Source organism: Somniosus microcephalus, chromosome 12 (assembly GCF_052327205.1).
Source record: "Somniosus microcephalus isolate GS21.2 chromosome 12, FLI_Smic_1.0, whole genome shotgun sequence".
In the NCBI taxonomy this organism is placed as follows: domain Eukaryota; kingdom Metazoa; phylum Chordata; class Chondrichthyes; order Squaliformes; family Somniosidae; genus Somniosus; species Somniosus microcephalus.
This window is the reverse complement of record NC_140998.1, coordinates 211,432,833-211,460,438: the sequence shown is the minus strand read 5'-3', so window position 1 is coordinate 211,460,438 and position 27,606 is coordinate 211,432,833. Positions and strand designations below refer to the sequence as shown.

At 51.3% G+C, this 27,606-nt stretch overlaps 1 protein-coding gene across 2 annotated transcripts in view; it reads left to right on the top strand.

Moving 5' to 3' along the window:
• cadm4 (cell adhesion molecule 4) overlaps positions 1-27,606 on the top strand; it is a 378,687-nt gene that overhangs the window by 286,850 nt on the left and 64,231 nt on the right. For both annotated transcript variants that reach the window (XM_086004004.1, XM_086004006.1), the window contains exon 6: positions 14,902-14,992. In XM_086004004.1, coding sequence (XP_085860130.1) covers positions 14,902-14,992 — 91 coding nt within the window. The remainder of the gene's footprint in view (positions 1-14,901; positions 14,993-27,606) is intronic.

Here is a 27,606-nt window from a genome sequence, read left to right as displayed (position 1 = left end):
CAGCCCCTACAACCCTCCCTATCCCTGTAACCTCCTCCAGCCCCCACAACCCTCCCTATCTCTGTAACCTCCTCCAGCCCCTACAACCCTCCCTATCTCTGTAACCTCCTGCAGCCCTGTTGTGTATTTTGAATGTGTATTAGAATTGTCCCACATGGGATACCGTAGTGGTGATTTGCAATGCACTATGGGAAATGTAGTGCATTGAGTGAAGAAGCACATTGTAAATAAAATGGCCGTTAACTAAACTCTCCACCCCGGAGTCCTTAATTGGTATATAGGTAAGGGTATAAAACGCCTTCAGACACAACAAAACTGGCGACGAGGATGACGGACTTGCGCAGGCCATGTCGTCGACACGGACGGCCTACACACAGCACCGTCGAAAGTGAAAGCCATTGCCGATGCTCCTGCACCTCCAAATGTCGGCCAGCTGCGGTCATTCTTAGGTCTCCTGAACTATTACGGAAAGTTTATTCCATAGCTGGCATCACTGTTGAAGCCATTACATGAGTTGCTGTGTCAGGGCAAGGCCTGGGCGCGGAGGAAGGAGTGCGAAGCTGCATTCAAGAAAGCCAAAGCAGCTTTGACTGACCCCAGAGTGTTGACGCACTTTGACACGTCGTTGCAGATTCAGCTGGCCTGTGACGCGTCGCCTTATGGCGTCGGCGCGGTCGTGTCCCACATCTTTCCCTCACATGAAGAGAAGCCGATTGCATTCGCGTCAAGGTCCCTGAGCAAGGCGGAGTTGAAATACCCGCAGATCGAAAAAGAGGCTTTGGGCATCATCTTTGGAATCAAAAAGTTCCACCACTACTTGTTCAGAAGGAAATTCACCTTGCTGACAGATCATTGTCCTCGGACATCGATCTTTGGTCCACACACAGGAATACCCTCCCTGGCAGCGTGCAGGATGCAGCGCTGGGCGCTGATGTTAAGCGCTCACAATTACAACATCAAATACCGGAGGTCAGCAACACATGGCAATGCGGACGGATTGTCAAGACTTCCGCTGCCTGTGCCCTCTGAAGGCTGTGAGCAGAAGATTTTCTACTTTGACATGGTGAGCAATGCCCCTGTCATGGCCCGGCCGGTCAAGAAAGAGACCAGAGTGGACCCTACGCTATCCAAGGTGCTGGATCGGGTGATGTGAGGAGACGGATCACGGGTGTCAGACGCACCACCTGAGCTCCTACCTTACCTGTCAAGAGGGAAGGATTTGTCTGTCACATCAGGATGCCTCCTTTGGGGCATGCGAGTGATCATACCACCAAAGCTGTGGAAACATGTCCTCAACGAGCTGCACTCAGGATATTGTGGTATTGTCCGGATGAAGGAGCTGGCACGAAGCTACTTCTGGTGGCCCGGTCTGGATCATGAAATTGAAGTTGAAGCGAAATCATGCCCATCATGCGAGACAACCAGGGATACGCCAAGATCAGCGCCACTGCATCCATGGGAATGGCCGGCGACACCGTGGCAACGGATCCATCTGGACTTCGCAGGACCAGTGGAAGGAGCGATGTTCCTGGTCGTAGTGGACTCCCATTCCAAGTGGCCGGAGGTTGCAGTAATGTCCACTACCACTACGGAGAAATGTAAGAAGTCACACAACACCAGGTTATAGTCCAACAGTTTTATTTGAAATCACAAGCTTTCGGAGCGCTGCTCCTTCGTCAGGTGAAGTGGAGAGATGCATAAAAACACAGCTTATATAGTCAGAGAATAATGTCAGATGATTACAGATAATCTTTCTAACTGCCATTTATCACACCTCGGCAGAGAGATAATCACAGCAATCAAAGGTGTGAATGGTGTCCAAACAGGTCAGTCAGGAAAACATTACATCTAAGAACAATGAGGTGGGGTCACAAGGGGTCAAATGTTGCAGATGCTGGGGTCTGTATGAAAAACAAAAAACAGACAAAAAACATTTTCTTTGCTGGAAATCACAGCAGGTCCGGCCGTATCTGTGTAGAGAAAACCATCGAGACTCTGTGAGAGATGTTCGGGCGATTTGGTCTGCCGGAGCAGATCGTAACCGACAATGGAACACAGTTCACATCCCAGGAGATGGAGGAGTTCCTCAAGAGCAATGGAATCCAGCACATGTTCTCCGCGCCTTATCATCCATCCATGAATGGATTGGTGGAGAGATTTGTCAGAACGCTGAAACGCGCGTTGAAAGCGGCAAGAAGTGATGCTCCTCTAAAGCAGCGCCTGAATGCTTTCTTGCTGAAAAACCGAAACACGCCTCATGCTACGACTGGAGCATCTCCTGCTTACCTACTCATGGGAAGACAGCTACGGACACGCCTTGACCTGCTGAGGCCAACGTCCACAGAAGCAGTGGTGCACGCCAATCAGCAGGATCAAGTCAGCAGACGAGCTCAGAGGTCCAAAGAACGACACCTTGTGGTGGGGGGCAAAGCCCTCGCGCGTAACTACACCACCCCGGAGCGGTGGATCCTGGCTCCGGTCATTCAAAAGACGGGCCCCGTTTCATACCGAGTCCGCACCGGAGATGACCAAACGTGGAGACGGCATGTAGACCAGTTACTGCCAAGACAGTCGCCACAGGTAACCCAAGAAACAGGATCAAGGACCTGCTGGGGGCTCCAGCAGGGACTGGCCGTCCGACCCTGAGACGGTGGCACCATCCACTCTTGTGCCATCGAGGGAGGAAGCCACGCCTGCAGGGTCACGGGAGAGCCAGCCAGAGCCTGCTCCTGAGACTAGGCGTTACCCCCAAAGAGAAAGGCAGCCTCCAGAGCGCCTTATTTACAGTTAGTGCTAACCTGTGTGCATGGGGCAGAATAATCCCCAGGGTTAGCGGAATGTTGAGGCAGTCTATCCTCTCTTCCAAAGTTATTTGGTCATTTTCAGTTATTCTGTTTTGTGGACATTCTATTTTAAGGGGGAGGAAATATGTTGTGTATTTTGAATGTGTATTAGAATTTTCCCACATGGGATACCGGAGTGGTGATTTGCAATGCACTATGGGAAATGTAGTGCATTGAGTGAAGAAGCACATTGTAAATAAAATGGCCGTTAACTAAACTCTCCACCCCGGAGTCCTTCTTAATTGTTATATAGGAAAGGGTATAAAACCCCGTGAGACACAACAAGCCCCTACAACCCTCCCAATCTCTGTAACCTCTTCCAGCCCCCTACAACCCTCCCTATCTCTGTAACCTTCTCCAGTCCCTGCAACCCTCCCTATCTCTGTAACCCCCTCTAGCCCCCTACAAACCTCCCTATCTCTGTAACCTCCTCCAGCCCCTACAACCCTCCCTATCTCTGTAACCTCCTCCAGCCCCTACAACCCTCCCTATCTCTGTAACCTCCTCCAGCCTCTACAACCCTCCCTATCTCTGTAACCTCCTCCAGCCCCTACAACCCTCCCTATCTCTGTAACCTCCTCCAGTCCCTACAACCCTCCCTATCTCTGTAACCCCCTCTAGCCCCCTACAACCCTCCCTATCTCTGTAACCTCCTCCAGCCCCAACAACCCTCCCTATTTCTGTAACCTCCTCCAGCCCCTACAACCCTCCCTATCTCTGTAACCTCCTCCAGCATCTACAACCCTCCCTATCTCTGTAACCTCCTACAATCCTCCCTATCTCTGTAACCTCCTACAACCCTCCGCGATCTCTGCGCTCCTCCAATTCTGGCCTCTTGCGCATCCCCCGATTTCCATCGCTCCACCATTGGCGGCCGTGCCTTCAGCTGCCTGGGGCCCCAAGCTCTGGAATTCCCTCCCTACACCTCTCCGCCTCTCCCCTCCTTTAAGATGCTCCTTAAAACCGACCTCTTTGACCCAGCTTTTGGTCGCCTGTCCTAATATCTCCTGATGTGGCTCGGGGTCAATCCTTATGAGTAGCGCTCCTGTGAAGCGCCCTGGGAAGTGTGACTACGAAAAAGGAGATGTATAAATGTACGTTGTTGCTGTTGTATCCTCAGGCTACATGGAGCGGGACGTAAGAAAACTAATTGATCTAAGCATTAAACAAAGCTTTAATCAACTGTTTTACAACATGGAGGTCTAGTTGTGTCCTTCACTAGTTCCTGTTAAAGAATCTCCTGCGCAAGCTGGGCCCGTGCCCAAGTATTTATACTCTCCCTGGATAGCGCCACCCGCAGGCCGCTCAGTATTATTTCAAAGGTCTTTCTTATTCATGTCAGGGCAGTTGTGTTCAATACTGTCTCTTCATTCAATGCTTGTCACGGGATAGCATCCAGCGGAGACCAATGGATGACAGACACTTTGTTGAAAGGCTACATGCGATGAGATTTAGGGAGCAGAATCCATAAGTGCTCTTAATTCGCCAAGAATCGTCAGCCCAGCTTAAAACCGTGTAGATAACATGGCGGGGTGGGAGGTGGAGATATCAATATAAATAATATATTCAAGAAGGCGTTAGATATATTTCTTAAGGCTAAAGGGATCAAGGTATATGGGGAGAAAGCAGTGACAGGGTACTGAATTTGGATGATCAGCCATGATCTCATTGAATGGCGGAACAGGCTCGAAAGGCCGAATGGCCTACTCCTGCTCCTATCTTCTATGTTTCTGTCAGACTGGAGCAGTAGGGTGCACTGTTCTGGCATTTAAGTTCACTGTCCCATCAAACACTTCCAGGGCAGGTACAGCACGGGGTTAGATACAGAGTAAAGCTTCCTCTACGCTGTCCCATCAAACACTCCCAGGGCAGGTACAGCACGGGTTAGATACAGAGTAAAGCTCCCTCTACACCGTCCCATCACACACTCCCAGGGCAGGTACAGCACAGGTTAGATACAGAGTAAAGCTCCCTCTACACTGTCCCATCAAACACTCCCAGGGCAGGTACAGCACAGGTTACATACAGAGTAAAGCTCCCGCTACACTGTCCCATCAAACACTCCCAGGGCAGGTACAGCACGGGTTAGATACAGAGTAAAGCTCCCTCTACACTGTCCCATCAAACACTCCCAGGGCAGGTACAGCACGGGTTAGATACAGAGTAAAGCTCCCTCTACACTGTCCCATCAAACACTCCCAGGGCAGGTACAGCACGGGTTAGATACAGAGTAAAGCTCCCTCTGGGGAAGGTGGGACTTGTACAAGTCGGACGGGTGGCACCTGAACCAGAGCGGGACAAATATCCTTGCGGGGAGGTTTGCTAGCACTGTCCTGGGGGGGTTTAAACTAAAATGGCAGGGGGTTGGGAACCTGAGCAGGGAGACAGAGGAAAGGGAAACTGGGATAGAAGCAAAAGATAGGAAGGAGAAAAACAAAAGTGGCAGTCAGAGAAATCAACGGTTTAAATCAAACGTGGCCACAGTAAATAATAATTCTAATAGGTTTAAGAGCGTTAAAAAAACAAGCCTGAAGGCTTTGTGTCTTAATGCGAGGAGCATTTGTAATAAGGTGGATGAATTGGCTGCGCAAATAGAGGTAAACGAATATGATTTGGTTGGGATTACGGAAACGTGGCTCAAGCATGGCCAAGACTGGGAACTCAACATCCAGGGGTATTCGATATTCAGGAAAGATAGGAAAAAAGGAAAGGGAGGTGGGGTAGCATTACTGGTTAAAGAAGGGATTAATACAATTGTAATGAAGGATATTAGCTCTGATGATGTGGAATCTGTATGGGTAGAATTGAGAAACACTAAGGGGAAAAAAACATTAGTGGGAGTGGTATATCGACCTCCCAACAGTAAGGCAGAGGTTGGGGATGCCATGAAAAGGGAAATTAAAGAAGCGTGCAATAAGGGTACAGCAGTCATCATGGGTGACTTTAATCTACATATAGATTGGGCCAACCAAATTAGTAACAATACTGTGGAGGAGGAATTCCTGGAGTGTTTACGGGATGGTTTCCTGGACCAATATGTCGAGGAACCAACCAGATATCAGGCCATCTTAGGCTGGGTATTATGTAACGAGAAAGGATTAATTAGCAATCTTGTTGTACGAGGCCCCTTGGGTCTGAGCGATCATAATATGATCGAATTCTTCATTAAGATGGAGAATGAAGTAGTTGACTCAGAGACTAGGGTCTTCAATTTAAATAAAGGAAGCTATGATGGTCTGAGGAGCGAGTTGGGTAGGATTGATTGGGGAATGTCACTCAAAGGGTTGACGGTGGATAGGCAATGGCAAACATTCAAAGACTGAATGGATGAGCTACAGAATTTGTTCATCCCAGTTTGGCATAAAAATAAAACAAAAAAGATGACTCAGCCGTGGCTAACAAGGGAAATTAGGGATAGCATAAGATCCAAGGAGACGACATATAAATTGGCCAGAAAAAGCAATAATCCTGAGGATTGGGAGCAGTTTAGGATTCAACAAAGGAGGACAAAGGGATTAATTAAGAAAGGGAAAATAGAGTATGAGAGTAAGCTTGCAGGGAACATTAAAACTGACTGTAAAAACTTTTATAGATATGTGAAGTGAAAAAGATTGGTGAAGTCAAGCGTAGGTCCCTTGCAGTCAGAATCAGGGGAATTTATAATGGGAAACAAAGAAATGGCAGACCAACTAAATTCATACTTTGGTTCTGTCTTCACAAAGGAGGACACAAATAACCTCCCAGAGATGCCGGGGAACATAGGGTCTGATGAAAGGGTGGACCTGAAAGAAATCAGTATTTGTAGGGAAATGATGTTAGGAAAATTGATGGGACTGAAGGCCGATAAATCCCCAGGGCCTGATGGTCTACATCCCAGGGTACTTAAGGAAGTGGCCCTAGAGATAGTAGATGCATTGCTGGTCATCTTCCAGAACTCGATAGACTCTGGAACAGTACCCATGGATTGGAGGGTAGCTAATGTTACCCCACTATTCAAAAAAGGTGGTAGAGAAAAAGCGGGGAATTATAGACCGGTAAGCCTGACATTGGTAGTGGGGAAAATGCTAGAATCTATTATAAAAGATGTAATAGCAGAGCACTTGGTAAGCAGTGACAGGATCGGACAAAGTCAATATGGATTTACAAAAGGTAAATCATGCTTGACTAATCTACTGGAATTTTTTGATGATGTAACTGGTAAAATAGATAAGGGAGAACCAGTGGATGTGGTGTATTTGGACTTTCAGAAGGCTTTCGATAAGGTCCCACATAAGAGATTAGCGTGCAAAATTAAGGCACATGGGATTGGGGGCAAGGTATTGACTTGGATAGAGAACTGGTTGGCGGACAGAAGGCAGAGAGTTGGAATAAACGGGTCGTTTTCCGAGTGGCAGGCAGTGACTAGTGGGGTACCGCAAGGATCGGTCCTAGGACCCCAGCTGTTCACAATATATATTAATGATCTGGACGAGGGAATTGGATGTAATATCTCCAAATTTGCAGACGACACAAAGCTGGGTGGGAGGGCAAGCTGTGAGGAGGATGTCGAGAAACTCCAGAACGATTTGGACAGATTGGGTGATTGGGCAGAAACATGGCAAATGCACTATAATGTGGATAAATGTGAGGTTATCCACTTTGGTGGCAAAAACAGGAAGGCAGATTATTATTTGAATGGCAATAGATTGGGAGAAGGGGAAGTGCAAAGAGACCTGGGTGTTCTTGTGCACCAGTCGCTGAAGGTAAGCATGCAGGTGCAGCAGGCGGTTAAGAAGGCAAATGGTATGTTGGCCTTCGTAGCAAGAGGGTTCGAGTACAGGAACAAGGATGTCTTGCTACAGTTGTACAGGGCCTTGGTGAGACCGCACCTTGAGTATTGTGTGCTGTTTTGGTCGCCTTACCTGAGGAAGGACGTTCTTGCCATGGAAGGAGTGCAGCGAAGATTCACCAGGCTGATACCTGGGATGGCAGGAATGACGTATGAGGAGAGATTGTGTCGATTGGGCTTCTACTCACTGGAGTTTAGAAGATTGAGAGGGGATCTCATCGAAAGCTATAAAATTCTGTCAGGCCTGGACAGACTAGATGCAGGAAGGATGTTTATGATGGCCAGGGTGTTAAATCCGTGAATCTTGATGTATGGTGTCCTTCAATAAATCGACAGAGACTGCAGAGGAACAATCAACAGGTGTTTACTGGATGAGAGTCACCCAAAAACTAACAGTACAGATCCCTACTCAGGGTTTATATACAGGTGTGGTCACTGCCGGTACTACAGTATACAGGAGCTGTAAAAAGTAGTTCTCCTCTTAAAGGTACATATACTACAATTCCTCCCCTTTTAGATTAACAGTACCATAACATTCATTTAACAATTAATACTTTTAACATGCAACATTAACTGAAAATAGTCCATTTATAAATTCAGTCTTTGGGGCGGCTTCCTGATCTTTTCTGGATAGCGCCTTTCCCGAGTGTCTTGCTCTTGGTGCGGAGGCGATTCTGGCCCCCTGTCGTCAGTTGGTTCATCAGCTTCCGATGCTACTGTTTCTGGGGTAGATGCTACCTGTACGTCGGGTTCATCACCAGGTACGCGAGACATGGGGTTGACTCGTTCCTGTGACGCTAGGATCTGGTCGACATGGCGTCTCACAATGTTCTCCCCGACATCCACTGTGTACATTAGTGGGCCCTGCCGTGTGCATATCGTTCCTGGTTGCCATTTCTCTGTTCGGTAGTCGCGGGCCAAGACTGGTTGCCCTACATTGAAGCTCCTTGTCGGCTTCTCATTGATGTGCTGGAATTGCTTATTCTCAACATTTCTTCGTACATTTGGTCTGAGCAAATCCAGACGAGATCTCAACCTTCGGTTAAAGAACATCATGGCCGGGGTCTGGTTGGTAACTGCATGTGTCGCATTTCTGTAGGCTAACAGGAAATTGTCCACCTTATGCTGCAGTGGAATGTCGTCATCGCACAAGGCCCTTACTGCCTTTTTAAAGGTTTGTACGAACCTCTCAGCCAATCCATTGGTGGCTGGATGATACGGGGCGGATGTGTAATGCCTTACCCCATTCCTTCTCATAAATTTCCGAAACTCTTCGGACACAAACTGTGGTCCATTATCAGAGCAAATCTGCTCTGGCAAGCCGTTCCTGGCAAATATGGTCCGTAGGACTGCAATCGCTTGCTCCGTGGTGGTTGAGGACATTTTGATCACCTCAGGCCATTTCGAGTGCACATCCACGGCTATTAAGAACATTGAGTCCATGAATGGACCAGCAAAATCAATATGCACCCGTTGCCATGGAGAGGAGGGCCACTCCCATGGGTGTAGAGGGGCATGTGGTGGTGCATTTTGGACCTTCTGGCATCCTGAACAGCTCTTTGTCAGGTCCTCGATTTGCTGATCGATCCCCGGCCACTACACATAAGCCCTAGCAAGGCTTTTCATTTTCACCCCTCCCTTAACTTGGGTGGAATTACCACTCGGGATCCACACATCAAGGTCCCCTGGCACACTGACAGCTGTTCTCTTCTGGATGAGAATGCTGGCAACAGTGAGTCGCCATGTGTTGGCCATCCCTTCACCGTCAAATCATATACCCGAGACAGTGTCGGGTCATTTCGGGTCTCCTCTATATCCGCGTTAGTTACTGGCAAGCGTTCAATTATAGTCGAATAAAATATTTCGACAGGGTCCACTGCTGGTGCTTCCTCCGCAGTAGGCAGTGGCAGGCGTGATAGCCCATCAGCGTTTCCATGCTGTTTCGTGCCCTTATACTCTATTTCATATTGGTTCGCCCCTAGAAAAAGGGACCATCTTTGTAGCCGTTGCGCAGTCATCACCGGAACGCCCTTCTTTGGATTAACGATGGAGACAAGTGGTTGGTGGTCAGTCAGCAAGGTGAACTTCTGCCCGTGCAGATAGTGGTTGAACTTTTTCACTCCCCACACTAGGCTGAGGGCCTCCCTGTCAATCTGGGCGTAGTTACACTCGGCTGAGGTTAGTGACCGAGACGCAAAGGCTACTGGCCTCTCCAAGCCGTCCGGGAATTTGTGCGACAGCACCGCTCCAATACCATAGGGTGATGCATCACACGCCACCCGAATTGGTAGTGCTGGGTTGAAATGAGCCAACACCTCTTTTGATGTGATCAATTCTTTGCACTTCTGGAAAGCTCGTTTACATTCGTCATTCCACTTCCATGGTACCCCCGTTTGCAGTAGGGTGTTCAGTGGGTGTAGTACCGTAGACAAATTCGGCAAGAACTTATGGTAGTCGTTCACCAGCCCGAGGAACAACCTCAGTTGTGACACATTTTCCGATGCTGGAGACTTGACTACTGCCTCAATCTTTTCAGGGGACTTATGTAACCCCTCTTTATCAATAACGTGGCCACAATACGAGATCTGCTTCTGGAAAAACTCGCATTTGTGGCGATTAGCTCGGAGCCCATATTCCTTCAATCTAGTGAGCACCTGCTCCAGGTTGGCGAGGTGATCAATGTCATTTTCGCCCGTGACCAGGATGTCGTCCAAATAACACTGGGTCCCTGGAATCCCTTGCAGGACTTGATCCATTGCCCTTTGCCAAATAGCCGGAGCTGATGCTACCCCGAACACCAGCCGGTTGTATTGGTAGAGACCTTTGTGAGTGTTGATCGTGACGTACTGTTTCGAGGCTTCTTCTACCTCCATTTGCAGGTACGCCTGGGCCAGATCAATCTTAGTGAAGCGTTTTCCTCCAGATAGCGAGGCGAAAATATCTTCAATCCGCGGAAGCGGATATTGTACCGTGTGCAGGACTGGGTTCACTGTCACCTTAAAGTCCCCACAGATGCGAACCTTCTTTGCTTCCCCAGGCGTATTACTCAACGACCTCTTCATTACAGGAACGATGGTGTAGCGCACTCGCTCCAGTCCACTTTGGACAGTACTCCTGAACGTTCCAAACCTTCCAGCTCTGCTTCGACGGCTGGGCGGATCGCATAAGGCACCGGTCTGGCCTTAAAAAAACGTTGGGCTTGCATTTTCCTCTATTTTGATCGTCGCTGTTATGCCTTTTAGTGTTCCGAGTCCCTCCTGGAACACTTCTTGTGCGTCAGTTAGCATTTTTGACAGTCGTCCAGATGTGATGTCGTCATCCTTTTTGGCATCTACCGTCAGTGCTTGTATGGCATGCCAATCTAACTGTATCTTCCGGATCCATTCACGTCCTAGTAGTGGTTGTCCTCCATCTGGCAATACATATAGGTCAATTTTTGGTGTTTCCTTGCCGTTGTATATCACGTTCACCCTTATTTTTCCTTTGGGGTAGGCTTTTTGCCCCGTGTACGTCTTCAAGACAATCTCTGTATCTCTCAAGGGTGTATGTGAGAATAGCCGCTTGTAGTCCCTTCGGTTTATGACTGTTAGGGCTGATCCTGTGTCCAATTCCATTTTCACTTGGACTCCGTCTATCTTGAGCGTGACCCAGATAGTTTGGTGATCCTCCATTTTGATTACATGATGTAGTTTCAGACAACCCAGCTCCTTGCTTCCGGAGTCTGTATCACTTTTCTATTTGTCTGAACTACTCTCCGTCACCTTATGTACCTTTTTGTACTTCTCCTGTGGAGATTTCTTGTTGCTGGTTTTCTTTCCCGACCTGCAGACTCTTGCTATGTGTCCTAATTTTCCACACTGTCTGCACACTTTGTCCTTGAACCAACAATCCTTATGGTCGTGTGTTGTTCTGCCGCAGCGATAGCACTTCACTGCTCCATATGACATTTCATTTGTGCCATATTCTTGCGGTCTCCGTTGTATCTCTGCAGCACCCCGTGTGGCTGCGTCGTGTGATACTGCCATGCTGAAAGCTTTGTCCAGCGTAAGATCCTTTTCTGATAGAAGCCATTTCTGGGTTCCATCACTTTGAAGCCCACACACAAACTTGTCCCTTAAAGTATCTGCTAGTCCCATTCCAAACTGGCAGTGTTTCGATAGCTTGCGCAGTTCCGTTAAATACTCAGCATTACTTTCGTCTTTATGCTGGTTCCTTTTGTGAAACTTAAATCTTTCTGCTATCAGCAGCGGTGTGGGGTTTAAGTGGTCCTGTAGGATTGTCACTATGCTTTCAAAATCCTTTTCCACTGGCTTCTCTGGGGTTACTAGGTTTCGCAGTAAGCCATACGTTTTTGCACCCATGGAATTCAACAATACCAGTGCTTTCCTGGCATCTGGCACTTCATTCGCCTTGCAGTACAGTTCTATGCATTCTACATATGTCACTCAATCTTCGACTTCATTGTCGAATGCTGTGACACTGCCACTCTTCGTCATCCCTGGAGGTGGTTAGACTGGCTAAAAATGGCATCTCCCGCGCTCTCCCTTCTTCTCCGCTGGCTCAAAATGGCGTCTCCCGCGCTTTCCTTTCTTCTCCCGCGGACGCTGCTCAGCCCTTGAACACCGGCCGCGCTCTGCGCGTTTTCCTGCGCGCCTCTCTCGTTGATGCCGCTCGGTCCTGAACCCCGGCTGCGCCCTGTGCGCTTTACCCTCTCTCTTTTTTCCATCGACGCCGCTCGGTCTTCAACCCCAGCTGCGCCCTGTGCGCTTTACCCTCTCTCGTTGACGCCACTCGGTCTTCAACCCCGGCTGCGCCCTGTGCGCTTTACCCTCTCTCGTTGACGCCACTCGGTCTTCAACCCCGGCTGCGCCCTGTGCGCTTTACCCTCTCTCTTACGCCATCGATGCTGCTCGGCCTTTTTCTGTGCCGTCGGTCGGCTCCAGCCACCGCTGTCCAGGAAGGGTCTGCGCCGTACCTGCTGCCAGCCCGCTGCGCTGGATCGTCGCGACTGGAGAACCAAGCCCAGCTCTCCACAGCCTCCTCTGCGATGCTCAAGTCCTCTCTGGATGGTCGACGCCCGTACTTCTGGACTCGGCCTTCCCCTTTCACTGCTCTCCAGGAGCGAATCCCTGGGAGGTGATGCAGAGTTGCAGGTAGGTTTGAATCCACTCATCGCCAATGTTAAATCCGTGAATCTTGATGTATGGTGTCCTTCAATAAATCAACAGAGACTGCAGAGGAACAATCAACAGGTGTTTACTGGATGAGAGTCACCCAAAAACTAACAGTACAGATCCCTACTCAGGGTTTATATACAGGTGTGGTCACTGCCGGTACTACAGTATACAGGAGCTGTAAAAAGTAGTTCTCCCCTTAAAGGTACATACACTACACGGGGAGTCCAGAACCAGGGGTCATAGTCTAAGGATAAGGGGTAAGCCATTTAGAACTGAAATGAGGAGGAATTTCTTCACCCAGAGAGTGGTGAACCTGTGGAATTCTCTGCCACAGAGGGCGGTGGAGGCCAGTTCATTAAATATATTCAAAAAGGAGTTGGATGTATTTCTTAAGGCTAAAGGGATCAAGGGATATGGGGAGAAGGTAGGGACAGGGTACTGAATTTGGATGATCAGCCATGATCTCATTGAATGGCGGAGCAGGCTCGAAGGGCCGAATGGCCTACTCCTGCTCCTATCTTCTATGTTTCTATGTCTCTACAAATATCCCATCAAACATTCCCAGGGCAGGTACAGCGCGGGTTAGATACAGAGTAAAGCTCCCTCTACACTGTCCCATCAAACACTCCCAGGGCAGGTACAGCACGGGTTAGATACAGAGTAAAGCTCCCTCTACACTGTCCCATCAAACACTCCCAGGGCAGGTACAGCACGGGTTAGATACAGAGTAAAGCTCCCTCTACACATTCCCATCAAACACTCCCAGGGCAGGTACAGCACGGGTTAGATATAAAGTAAAGCTCCCTCTACACTGCCCCATCAAACACTCCCAGGGCGGGTACAGCATGGGGTTAGATACAGAGAAAAGCTCCCTCTACACTGTCCCATCAAACACTCCCAGGGCAGGTACAGCACGGGTTAGATACAGAGTAAAGCTCCCTCTACACATTCCCATCAAACACTCCCAGGGCAGGTACAGCACGGGTTAGATATAAAGTAAAGCTCCCTCTACACTGTCCCATCAAACACTCCCAGGGCGGGTACAGCATGGGGTTAGATACAGAGTAAAGATCCCTCTACACTGTCCCATCAAACACTCCCAGGGCAGGTACAGCACGGGTTAGATATAAAGTAAAGCTCCCTCTACACTGTCCCATCAAACACTCCCAGGGCGGGTACAGCATGGGGTTAGATACAGAGAAAAGCTCCCTCTACACTGTCCCATCAAATACTCCCAGGGCAGGTACAGCACGGGTTAGATACAGAGTAAAGCTCGCTCTACACTGTCCCATCAAACACTCTCAGGGCAGGTAGAGCATGGGTTAGATACAGAGTAAAGCTCCCTCTACACTGTCCCAGCAAACACTCCCAGGGCAGGTACAGCACGGGTTAGATACAGAGTAAAGCTCCTTCTACACTGTCCCATCAAACACTCCCAGGGGCAGGTACAGCACGGGGTTAGATACAGAGTAAAGCTCCCGCTACACTGTCCCATCAAACACTCCCAGGGCAGGAACAGCACGGGTTAGATACAGAGTAAAGCTCCCTCTACACTGTCCCATCAAACACTCCCAGGGGCAGGTACAGCACGGGTTAGATACAGAGTAAAGCTCCCTCTACACTGTCCATCAAACACACCCAGGGCGGGTACAGCACGGGGTTAGATACAGAGCAAAGCTCCCTCTACACTGTCCATCAAACACTCCCAGGGCAGGTACAGCATGGGTTAGAAACAGAGCAAAGCTCCCTCTACACTGTCCCATCAAACACTCCCAGGGCAGGTACAGCCCGGGTTAGATACAGAGTAAAGCTCCCGCTACACTGTCCATCAAACACTCCCAGGGCAGGTACAGCACGGGGTTAGATACAGAGCAAAGCTCCCTCTACACTGTCCATCAAACACTCCCAACAATCCGATATTCCTTCTCTTGTTGTGAATGGACAGCTCTCCCCGCTAGAGACCGTGGATGGTTCTGTGACAGTCCAGCTCCATTATCCTCTTGATGGAGTCGTTGCGACAGTGACACTGATCGATGGTTCTTCTCTCCTACAGTTTCTCCGACAGTCAAGGTTCAGCATCCCCCCGTCATCTTGAGAGAAGGCGATGATCTGGTATTAGCATGCACGGCCACAGGAAATCCGCAGTAAGTAGTTCGTCGATCAGAATCAGATCTCGCTTCACCAGAAGGATCGTGTTAATCGGCCGGAGAGCTTGGCGAGACCGTCTGGCTCACACACGAGGCCTTGTTGTGTGCTGGGGACACCGATGTGCTCTGGTCGTCAGACCTTTAGTCTCCTCCACGAGTCCATTTGATGGATGTGTTTCTGTGCTATCCTTCGTGTTTTCCGATCAGTAAATTTGAGAAATTGGAGACAGCGTAAGCACGACGAGAAGGTTTTCCCCTGTCTGGTACGTCCAGTAGAAACATGGAGGAGTCCTTCTCCTTTGGTGTGTCCACCGAGCGTAGAACAGAGGAGACTTTCAGCTGTTGTAGATGACCTATTCAGGGTTACCAAGTGAATTTGACAAAGGATTTCTGGCTAAGTTGTTACAATGGTGAAGGGGTGAAATCCCAGGGGACGCAGTCCGAGGAACATAGCAACAAGAGGAGGCCCATTCAGCCCCTCGAGCCTGTTACACAGCAACAAGAGGAGGCCCATTCAGCCCCTCGAGCCTGTTACACAGGAACAAGAGGAGGCCATTCAGCCCCTCGAGCCTGTTACACAGGAACAAGAGGAGGCCATTCAGCCCCTCGAGCCTGTTACACAGGAACAGGAGGAGGCCCATTCAGCCCCTCGAGCCTGTTACACAGGAACAGGAGGAGGCCCATTCAGCCCCTCGAGCCTGTTACACAGGAACAGGAGGAGGCCCATTCAGCCCCTCGAGCCTGTTACACAGGAACAAGAGGAGGCCATTCAGCCCCTCGAGCCTGTTACACAGGAACAGGAGGAGGTCATTCAGCCCCTCGAGCCTGTTACACAGGAACAGGAGGAGGCCCATTCAGCCCCTCGAGCCTGTTACACAGGAACAAGAGGAGGCCATTCAGCCCCTCGAGCCTGTTACACAGGAACAAGAGGAGGCCATTCAGCCCCTCGAGCCTGTTACACAGGAACAGGAGGAGGTCATTCAGCCCCTCGAGCCTGTTACACAGGAACAGGAGGAGGCCCATTCAGCCCCTCGAGCCTGTTACATAGGAACAGGAGGAGGTCATTCAGCCCATCGAGCCTGTTACACAGGAACAGGAGGAGGCCCATTCAACCCCTCGAGCCTGTTACATAGGAACAAGAGGAGGTCATTCAGCCCCTCGAGCCTGTTACACAGGAACAGGAGGAGGCCCATTCAACCCCTCGAGCCTGTTACATAGGAACAAGAGGAGGTCATTCAGCCCCTCGAGCCTGTTACACAGGAACAGGAGGAGGCCCATTCAACCCCTCGAGCCTGTTACATAGGAACAAGAGGAGGTCATTCAGCCCCTCAAGCCTGTTACACAGGAACAGGAGGAGGCCCATTCAACCCCTCGAGCCTGTTACATAGGAACAAGAGGAGGTCATTCAGCCCCTCGAGCCTGTTACACAGGAACAGGAGGAGGCCCATACAGCCCCTCGAGCCTGTTACACAGGAACAGGAGGAGGCCCATTCAACCCCTCGAGCCTGTTACATAGGAACAAGAGGAGGCCCATTCAGCCCCTCGAGCCTGTTACACAGGAACAGGAGGAGGCCCATTCAGCCCCTCGAGCCTGTTACACAGGAACAGGAGGAGGCCCATTCAGCCCCTCGAGCCTGTTACACAGGAACAGGAGGAGGCCCTTCAGACCCTCGAGCATGTTACACAGGAACAGGAGGAGGCCCTTCAGACCCTCGAGCCTGTTACACAGGAACAGGAGGAGGCCCATTCAGCCCCTTGAGCCTGTTACACAGGAACAGGAGGAGGCCCATTCAGCCCCCTCGAGTCTGTTACCATAGGAACAGGAGGAGGTCATTCAGCCCCTCGAGCCTGCTCCGCCATTCACTGAGATCATGGCTGATCATCCAAATTCAGTACCCTGTCCCTGCTTTCTCCCCATATCCCTTGATCCCGTTAGCCTTAAGAAAAAATGTAACTCCTTCTTGAATATATTTAATGAATTGGCCTCTACTGCCTTCTGTGGTAGAGAATTCCACAGGTTCACCACTCTCTGGGTGAAGAAATTCCTCCTCATCTCTGTCCTAAATGGCTTACCCCTTATCCTTAAACTGTGACCCCTGGTTCTGGACTCCCCGACCATCGGGAACATCCTTCCTGCATCTAGTCTGTATAGTCCTGTTAGAATTTTATAAGTTTCAATGAGATCCCCTCTCATTCTTCTAAACTCCAGCGAGTACAAGCCCAATCGACCCAATCTCTCCTCATACGTCATTCCTGCCATCCCAGGTATCAGTCTGGTGAATCTTCGCTGCACTCCCTCCATGGCGAGAACATCCTTCCTCAGATAAGGCGACCAAAACTGCACACAATAGAAATCTATCAATCTCAGATTTAAAATTAACAATTGATCCAGCATCAGTTGCCGTTTGCAGAAGAGAGTTCCGAATTTCTACCACCCTTTGTGTGTCGAAGTGTTTCCTAACTTCACTCCTGAAAGGTCTGGCTCTAATTTTTAGACTCTGCCCCCTAGTCCTAGAATCCCCAACAAGATGCACTGCAGCAACTCACCAAGGCTTCTTCGGCAGCACCTCCCAAACCCGCCACCTCTTCCACCTAGAAGGACAAGGGCAGCAGGCGCGTGGGAACACCACCACCTCCAAGTTCCCCTCCAAGTCACACACACCATCCTGACTTGGAAATATATCGGCCGTTCCTTCATCGTCGCTGGGTCAAAATCCTGGAACTCCCTCCCTAACAGCACTGTGGGAGTACCTTCACCACACGGGCTGCAGCGGTTCAAGAAGGCGGCTCACCACCACCTTCTCAAAGGGCAATTAGGGATGGGCAATAAATGCTGGCCTCGCCAGCGATGTCCACATCCCATGAACGAATAAAAAAAATGGAAATAGTTTCTCTCTATCTACCCTATCTGTTGCCCTTAATATCTTGAAATGTTCGATCAGATCCCGCCTTAATCTTCTAAATTCTAGGGAATAGTTTGTTTAATCTCTCCTTGTAATTTAACCCTTGGAGTCCGGGTGTGATTCTGGTAAACCTACGCTGCTCTCCCTCCAAGGCCAGTATATCCTTCCTAAGGTGTGGGGCCCAGAACTGCTCCCAGTGCTCCAGGTGTGGTCTAACCAGGGCTTTGTACGGCTGTAGTATAACTTCAACCCCCTTGTATTCTAGTCCTCCTGGTTAAATATGAGGAGGTTAGGAGTAAGCTGGGGAGAAAGAGAGAGAACATCTACGCCCTAAGGCAAATCAAGTTGGAGATTACGTTGCCGGGGACGGATATTGGAACGGACAATGCAATTGGGGGTCACGGATGCATTTCTGGAAAGAGAAAGATTTGAGGGTTACGGTGAGACAGTGAGGCTCTTTTTTAATTTCTTCTTAACGAGGGAGGGGCAATATATGCTGTTTCGCCCCTCCCGTGTTGCCAAATAGCATTAAGAGTCAACCACATTGGTCTGGGACTGGAGTCACATGTAGGACGTTGATGGCGAAGCTGGGTTTTGACAACAATCGGATAGTTTTCATGACCATTATTTTCCTAGTGGCGACCACATGAGTAACACGATTTCTTTCATGGGTAGCACTCTCTCGCATCTGAGTCAGAAGGTCCTGGGTTCAAGTCCCTCCCCAGAGACTCGAGCACAAAAATATGGGCCGAATCTCCCCAGTGCCAGTAGTAAGGGAGGGGCAGTACTGAGGGAGCGTCGCACTGTCGGAGGGGCAGTACTGAGGGAGCGCCGAACTGTCGGAGGGGCAGTACTGAGGGAGCGCCGCACTGTCGGAGGGGCAGTACTGAGGGAGCGCCGCACTGTCGGAGGGGCAGTGCTGAGGGAGCTCCGCACTGTCGGAGGGGCAGTACTGAGGGAGTGCCGCACTGTCGGAGGGGCAGTACTGAGGGAGCGCCGTACTGTCGGAGGGGCAGTACTGAGCGAGCATCGCACTGTCGGAGGGGCAGTACTGAGGGAGCGCCACACTGTCGGAGGGGCAGTACTGAGGGAGCTCCGCACTGTCGGAGGGGCAGTACTGAGGGAGTGCCGCACTGTCGGAGGGGCAGTACTGAGGGAGCGCCGTACTGTCGGTAGGGCAGTACTGAGCGAGCATCGCACTGTCGGAGGGGCAGTACGGAGGGAGCGCTGCACTGTCGGAGGGGCAGTGCTGAGGGAGCGCCGCACTGTCGGAGGGGCAGTACTGAGGGTGCATTGCACTGTCGGAGGGGCAGTACGGAGGGAGCGTTGCACTCTTGGAGGGGCAGTACTGAGGGTGCATCGCACTGTCGGAGGGGCAGTACGGAGGGAGCGCTGCACTGTCGGAGGCGCAGTACTGAGGGAGCGCCGCACTGTCGGAGGGGCAGTACCGAGGGAGCGCCGCACTGTCGGAGGGGCAGTACTGAGGGAGCATCGCACTGTCGGAGGGGCAGTACATAGAAACATAGAAACATAGAAGATAGGAGCAGGAGTAGGCCATTCGGCCCTTCAAGCCTGCTCCGCCATTCAATGAGATCATGGCTGATCATCCAAATTCAGTACCCTGTCCCTGCCTTCTCCCCATATGCCTTGATCCCTTTAGCCTTAAGAAATATATCCAACTCCTTTTTGAATATATTTAATGAACTGGCCTCCACCGCCCTTTGTGGCAGGGAATTCCACAGGTTCACCAATCTCTGGGTGAAGAAATTCCTCCTCATTTCAGTCCTAAATGGCTTACCCCTTATCCTTAGACTATGACCCCTGGTTCTGGACTCCCCGGCCATCATAAACATCCTTCCTGCATCTAGTCTGTCCAGGCCTGACAGAATTTTATAAGTTTCAATGAGATCCCCTCTCAATCTTCTAAACTCCAGTGAGTATAAGCCCAATCGACACAATCTCTCCTCATACGTCATTCCTGCCATCCCAGGTATCAGCCTGGTGAATCTTCGCTGCACTCCTTCCATGGCAAGAACGTCCTTCCTCAGGTAAGGCGACCAAAACAGCACACAATACTCAAGGTGCGGTCTCACCAAGGCCCTGTACAACTGTAGCAAGACATCCTTGTTCCTGTACTCGAACCCTCTTGCTACGAAGGCCAACATACCATTTGCCTTCTTAACCGCCTGCTGCACCTGCATGCTTACCTTCAGCGACTGGTGCACAAGAACACCCAGGTCTCTTTGCACTTCCCCTTCTCCCAATCTATTGCCATTCAAATAATAATCTGCCTTCCTGTTTTTGCCACCAAAGTGGATAACCTCACATTTATCCACATTATAGTGCATTTGCCATGTTTCTGCCCAATCACCCAATCTGTCCAAATCGTACTGGAGTTTCTCGACATCCTCCTCACAGCTTACCCTCCCACCCAGCTTTGTGTCATCTGCAAATTTGGAGATATTACATCCAATTCCCTCGTCCAGATCATTAATATATATTGTGAACAGCTGGGGTCCTAGGACCGATCCTTGCGGTACCCCACTAGTCACTGCCTGCCACTCGGAAAATGACCCGTTTATTCCAACTCTTTGCTTTCTGTCCACCAACCAGTTCTCGATCCAAGTCAATACCTTGCCCCCAATCCCATGTGCCTTATTTTGCACGCTAATCTCTTATGTGGGACCTTATCGAAAGCCTTCTGAAAGTCCAAATACACCACATCCACTGGTTCTCCCTTATCTATTTTACCAGTTACATCATCAAAAAATTCCAGTAGATTAGCCAAGCATGATTTACCTTTTGCAAATCCATGTTGACTTTGTCCGATCCTGTCACTGCTTACCAAGTGCTCTGCTATTACATCTTTTATAATAGACTCTAGCATTTTCCCCACTACCGATGTCAGGCTTACCGGTCTATACTTCCCCGCTTTTTCTCTACCACCTTTTTTGAATAGTGGGGTAACATTAGCTACCCTCCAATCCATGGGTACTGTTCCAGAGTCTATCGAGTTCTGGAAGATGACCAGCAATGCATCTACTATTTCTAGGGCCACTTCCTTAAGTACCCTGGGATGTAGATTATCAGGCCCTGGGGATTTATCGGCCTTCAGTCCCATCAATTTTCCTAACACCATTTCCCTACAAATACTGATTTCTTTCAGTTCCTCCCTTTCATCAGACCCTATGTTCCCCGACATCTCTGGGAGGTTATTTGTGTCCTCCTTTGTGAAGACAGAACCAAAGTATGAATTTAGTTGGTCTGCCATTTCTTTGTTTCCCATTATAAATTCCCCTGATTCTGACTGTAAGGGACCTACGCTTGACTTCACCAATCCTTTTCTCTTCACATATCTATAAAAGCTTTTACAGTCAGTTTTTATGTTCCCTGCAAGCTTACTCTCATATTCTATTTTCCCGTTCTTAATTAATCCCTTTGTCCTCCTTTGTTGAATCCTAAACTGCTCCCAATCCTCAGGATTATTGCTTTTTCTAGCCAATTTATATGTCGTCTCCTTGGATCTTATGCTATCCCTAATTTTCCTTGTTAGCCATGGTTGAGTCACCTTTTTTGTTTTATTTTTATGCCAAACTGGGATGAACAAATTCTGTAGCTCATCCATTCGGTCTTTGAATGTTTGCCATTGCCTATCCACCGTCAACCCTTTGAGTGCCATTCCCCAATCAATCCTACCCAACTCGCTCCTCAGACCATCGTAGGTTCCTTTATTTAAATTGAGGACCCTAGTCTCTGAGTCAACGACTTCATTTTCCATCTTAATGAACAATTCGATCATATTATGATCGCTCAGACCCAAGGGGCCTCGTACAACAAGATTGCTAATTAATCCTTTCTCGTTACATACAGGGGGAGCGCTGCACTGTCGGAGGGGCAGTAGTGAGGGAGCACCGCACTGTCGGAGGGGCAGTGCTGAGGGAGCGCCGCACTGTCGGAGGGGTAGTACTGAGGGAGCGCCGCACTGTCGGAGGGGCAGTACTGAGGGAGCGCCACACTGTCGGAGGGACAGTACTGAGGGAGCGCCGCACTGTCGGAGCGGCAGTACTGAGGGAGCGCCGCACTGTCGGAGGGGCAGTACTGAGGGAGCGCCGCACTGTCGGAGGGGCAGTACTGAGGGAGCGCCGCACTGTCGGAGGGGCAGTACTGAGGCAGCGCCGCACTGTCGGAGGGGCAGTACTGAGGGAGCGCTGCACTGTCGGAGGGGCAGTACTGAGGGAGCGCCGCACTGTCGGAGCGGCAGTACTGAGGGAGCACTGCACTGTCGGAGGGGCAGTACTGAGGGAGCGCCGCACTGTCGGAGGGGCAGTACTGAGGGAGCTCCGCACTGTCGGAGAGGCAGTACTGAGGGAGCGCCGCACTGTCGGAGGGGCAGTACTGAGGGAGCGCCGCACTGTCGGAGAGGCAGTACTGAGGGAGCGCCGCACTGTCAGAGGGGCAGTACTGAGGGAGCGCCGCACTGTCGGAGGGGCAGTACTGAGGGAGCGCTGCACTGTTGGAGGTGCCGCCTTTCGGATGAGACATTAAACCGAGGCCCTGTCTGCCCTCTCAGGTGGATTTAAAAGATCCCATGGCCACTATTGGAAGAAGAGCGGGAGTGGGGAGTTCTCCCCTGTTCCCTGGGGCCAATATTTATCCCTCAACCACCATCACTAAAACAGAAGATCTGGTCATTATCACATTGCTGTTTGTGGGAGCTTGCTGTGCGCAAATTGGCTGCCGCGTTTCCTACATTACAACAGTGACCACACTTCAAAAAAAGTCCTTCATTGGCTGTGAAGCGCTTTGCGACGTCCTGAGGCATTTTATCTTTCTTGCTCCCCTCACTTTCAGTGTTTGCCTCTCATGAAAGAAAGACTCCCATTTCTCCACCGCCTTTCACCACCTCAGGACGTCCCAAAGCGCTTCACAGACAATGAAGTACATTTTCTGAAGTGTGGTCACTGTTGTAATGTAGGAAACGCAGCAGCCAATTTGCGCACAGCAAGCTCCCACAAACAACAATGTGATAATGACCCAGATCGTCTATTTTAGTGATGTTGGTTGGTGGATAAATATTGGCCCCAGGACACCGGGGAGAACTCCCCCCCTGCTCTTCTTCCAAGAGTGGCCGTGTGATCTTTCACGCCCACCTGAGAGGGCAGATGGGGTCTCGGTTTAATGTTGCATCTGAAAGATGGCACCTCCGACAGAGCGGCGCTCCCTCAGTACTGCCCCTCTGACAGTGCGGCGCTCACTCAGTACTGCTCCTCCGACAGTGCGGCACTCCCTCAGTACTGCCCCTCCGACAGTGCGGCACTCCCTCAGTACTGCCCCTCCGACAGTGCGGCGCTCACTCAGTCCTTCCTCTCCGACAGTGCGGCGCTCCCTCAGTACTGCCCCTCCGACAGTACGGCGCTCCCTCAGTACTGCCCCTCCGACAGTGCGGCGCTCCCTCAGTACTGCCCCTCCGACAGTGCGGCGCTCCTTCAGTACTGCCCCTCCGACAGTGCGGCGCTCCCTCAGTACTGCCCCTCCGACAGTGTGGCGCTCCCTCAGTACTGCCCCTCCGACAGTGCGGCGCTCCCTCAGTACTGCCCCTCCGACAGTGCGGCGCTCCCTCAGTACTGCCCCTCCGACAGTGCGGCGCTCCCTCAGTACTGCCCCTCCGACAGTGCGGCGCTCCCTCAGTACTGCCCCTCCGACAGTGCGGCGCTCCCTCAGTACTGCCCCTCCGACAGTGCGGCGCTCCCTCAGTACCGCCCCTCCGACAGTGCGGCGCTCCCTCAGTACCGCCCCTCCGACAGTGCGGCGCTCCCTCAGTACTGCCCCTCCGACAGTGCGGCGCTCCCTCAGTACCGCCCCTCCGACAGTGCGGCGCTCCCTCAGTACTGCCCCTCCGACAGAGCGGCGCTCCCTCAGTACCGCCCCTCCGACAGTGCGGCGCTCCCTCAGTACTGCCCCTCCGACAGAGCGGCGCTCCCTCAGCACTGCCCCTCCGACAGTGCGGCGCTCCCTCAGTACTGCCCCTCCGACAGTGCGGCGCTCCCTCAGTACCGCCCCTCCGACAGTGCGGCGCTCCCTCAGTACTGCCCCTCCGACAGAGCGGCGCTCCCTCAGTACTGCCCCTCCGACAGTGCGGCGCTCCCTCAGTACTGCCCCTCCGACAGTGCGGTGCTCCCTCAGTACAGCCCCTCCGACAGTGCGGCGCTCCCTCAGTACTGCCCCTCCGACAGTGCGGCTCTCCCTCAGTACTGCCCCTCCGACAGTGCGTCGCTCCCTCAGTACTGCCCCGCCGACAGTGCGGCACTCCCTCAGTACTGCCCCTCCGACAGTGCGGTGCTCCCTCAGTACCGCCCCTCCGACAGTGCGGTGCTCCCTCAGTACTGCCCCTCTGACAGTGCGGCGCTCCCTCAGTACTGCCCCTCCGACAGTGCGGTGCTCCCTCAGTACTGCCCCTCCGACAGAGCGGCGCTCCCTCAGTACTGCCCCTCCGACAGAGCGGCGCTCCCTCAGTACTGCCCCTCCGACAGTGCGGCGCTCCCTCAGTACTGCCCCTCCGCCAGTGCAGCGCTCCCTCAGTACTGACCCTCCGACAGTGCGGCACTCCCTCAGTACTGCCCCTCCGAAAGTGCGGCGCTCCCTCAGTACTGCCCCTCCGACAGTGCGGCACTCCCTCAGTACTGCACCTCCCACAGTGCGGTGCTCCCTCAGTACTGACCCTCCGACAGAGCGGCGCTCCCTCAGTACTGCCCCTCCGACAGTGCGGCGCTCCCTCAGTACTGCCCCTCCGACAGTGCAGCGCTCCCTCAGTACTGACCCTCCGACAGTGCGGCGCTCCCTCAGTACTGCCCCTCCGACAGTGCGGCACTCCCTCAGTACTGCACCTCCCACAGTGCGGTGCTCCCTCAGTACTGACCCTCCGACAGAGCAGCGCTCCCTCAGTACTGCCCCTCCGACAGTGCGGCGCTCCCTCAGTACTGCCCCTCCGACAGTGCAGCGCTCCCTCAGTACTGACCCTCCGACAGTGCGGCGCTCCCTCAGTACTGCCCCTCCGACAGTGCGGCGCTCCCTCAGTACTGCCCCTGCGACACTCCCTCAGTACTGCCCCTCCGACAGTGCGGCGCTCCCTCAGTACTGCCCCTCCGACAGTGCGGCACTCCCTCAGCACTGGGAGTGTCAGTCTAGGTTTTTGTGCTCGAGTTTCTGGACTCGGACTTTAACCCACAACCTTCTGACTCAGAGGCGAGAGAGAGAGAGAGTTCGACCCACTGAGCTACACTTGACACCATAGCAAAGTACATTGACCAATAGACGATTTCTGTCCTCATTCTGCAGAAAAGGGCGAGTTGTGTATGAAACTAAACCGAGCAGCACTGCACAGATGCCAGCTGTTCTGGGGGTTTTAAGTTTATAAAGCATCAAAACAGGAGATTAAGCCGAGAGTTGGCCAAAAATTAAGGGGTGCTGCGCAGCGCGCCACCAACAGATGGTGCCGACATCTGCTCAGGGAGAACTGCGGACTCTGCCAGCAGTATCGAAGCCATCTGCTCCCAAGCCATTGCGTTTGACGTGAGCCCTGAACTGCTGGGGGAGTTCGCCTCGTCTGCTTGACCCTTTATCTCAAGCCAATAACTCTCGTCTGAGTTTCACTTACAATTAATGCAGCCGGCGCCACTTCATGTACAACTAATTGGGATTACAATCGCTCCTAATCTTCTTACTCAAATGGCACAATCTGACTGTGAGGTACAGCACGGGTTAAATACAGAGTATAGCTCCCTCTACTCTGTCCCATCAAACACTCCCAGGGCAGGTACAGCACAGGTTAGATACAGAGTAAAGCTCCCTCTACACTGTCCCATCAAACACTCCCAGGGCAGGTACCACACGGGTTAGATACAGAGTAAAGCACCCTCTACACTGTCCCATCAAACACTCCCAGGGCAGGTACAGCACGGGTTAGATACAGAGTAAAGCTCCCTCTACACTGTCCCATCAAACACTCCCAGGGCAGGTACCACACGGGTTAGATACAGAGTAAAGCACCCTCTACACTGTCCCATCAAACACTCCCAGGGCAGGTACTGCACGGGTTAGATATAGAGTAAAGCTCCCTCTACTCTGTCCCATCAAACACTCCCAGGGCAGGTACAGCACGGGTTAGATATAGAGTAAAGCTCCCTCTACACTGTCCCATCAAACACTCCCAGGGCAGGTACAGCACGGGTTAGATACAGAGTAAAGCTCCCTCTACACTGTCCTATCAAACACTCCCAGGGCAGGTACAGCACGCGTTAGATACAGAGTAAAGCTCCCTCTACACTGTCCCATCAAACACTCCCAGGGCAGGTACAGCACGGATTAGATACAGAGTAAAGCTCCCTCTACACTGTCCCATCAAACACTCCCAGGGCAGGAACAACACGGGTTAGATACAGAGTAAAGCTCCCTCTACACTGTCCCATCAAACACTCCCAGGGCAGGTACAGCACGGGTTAGATACAGAGTAAAGCTCCCTCTACTCTGTCCCATCAAACACTCCCAGGGCAGGTACAGCACGGGGTTCGATACAGAGTAAAGCTCCCTCTACACTGTCCCATCAAACACTCCCAGGGCAGGTACAGCACGGGGTTCGATACAGAGTAAAGCTCCCTCTACACTGTCCCATCAAACACTCCCAGGGCAGGTACAGCACGGGGTTAGATACAGAGTAAAGCTCCCTCTACACTGGGTTCTGAATGCCTTAAGGCAGATTCTATTTGAATATATTGCATCAACATTATTTTTCCTAATTTATTATAACTTTTTCTTATCCAATGTTATATACATAGCGATCAGCCCTGGGCCCTGTGCCCAGGCCCAGCCTTTGGGCTGTATTACTGCTGACTAGGATTATCTTGGAGTAATTATCGCTCTCTGAGTGCTCCCTTCTGGTTAAGGGATCTTTTTGAGGCACCTCTGACCCATCACTGAAGCCCCGTCAAGCTTTGCCTTGACTGGTGCATTGAGCCTGATTGAGTCCCAGGGTCGGGGCTTCAAGTCCCACTCCAGAGGCTGGAGCACCGAAATCTCGGCCGATGTTTCTCCCTCAACTGAGGTCGCGGAAAACAAAAAAAAACCCCAGACGATCTGGTCATTATCACATTGCTGTTTGTGGGAGCTTGCTGTGCGCAAATTGGCTGCCACGTTTCCTACATTACAACAGTGACCACACTTCAAAAAATGCACTTCATATGATCTGGTCAGGGTAGATGCTGAGAGGATGTTTCCCCTGGGCTGGGGAGTCTAGAACCAGGGGTCACAGTCTCAGGATAAGGGCTCGGCCATTGAGGACTGAGATGAGGAGGAATTTCTTCACTCAGAGGGCGGTGAATCTTTGGAATTCTCTGCCCCAGAGGGCTCAGTCGTTGAGTATATTCAAGACCAAGATCGATAGAGGAAAGACTGGATAGGCTGGGGTCTGTTTTCCTTGGAACAGAGGAGGTTGAGGGGAGACCTTATTGAGGTGAATAAAATTATGAGGGGCCTAGATAAAGTGGATAGAAAGGACCTATTTCCCTTAGCAGAGGGGTCAAAAACCAGGGGGCACAGATTTTAAGTAATTGGTGGAAGGATTAGAGGATTTGAGGGGAAATTTCTTCACCCAGAGGGTGGTGGGGGTCTGGAACTCACTGCCTGAAACCCTCACCACATTTAAGAAGTCCTCGG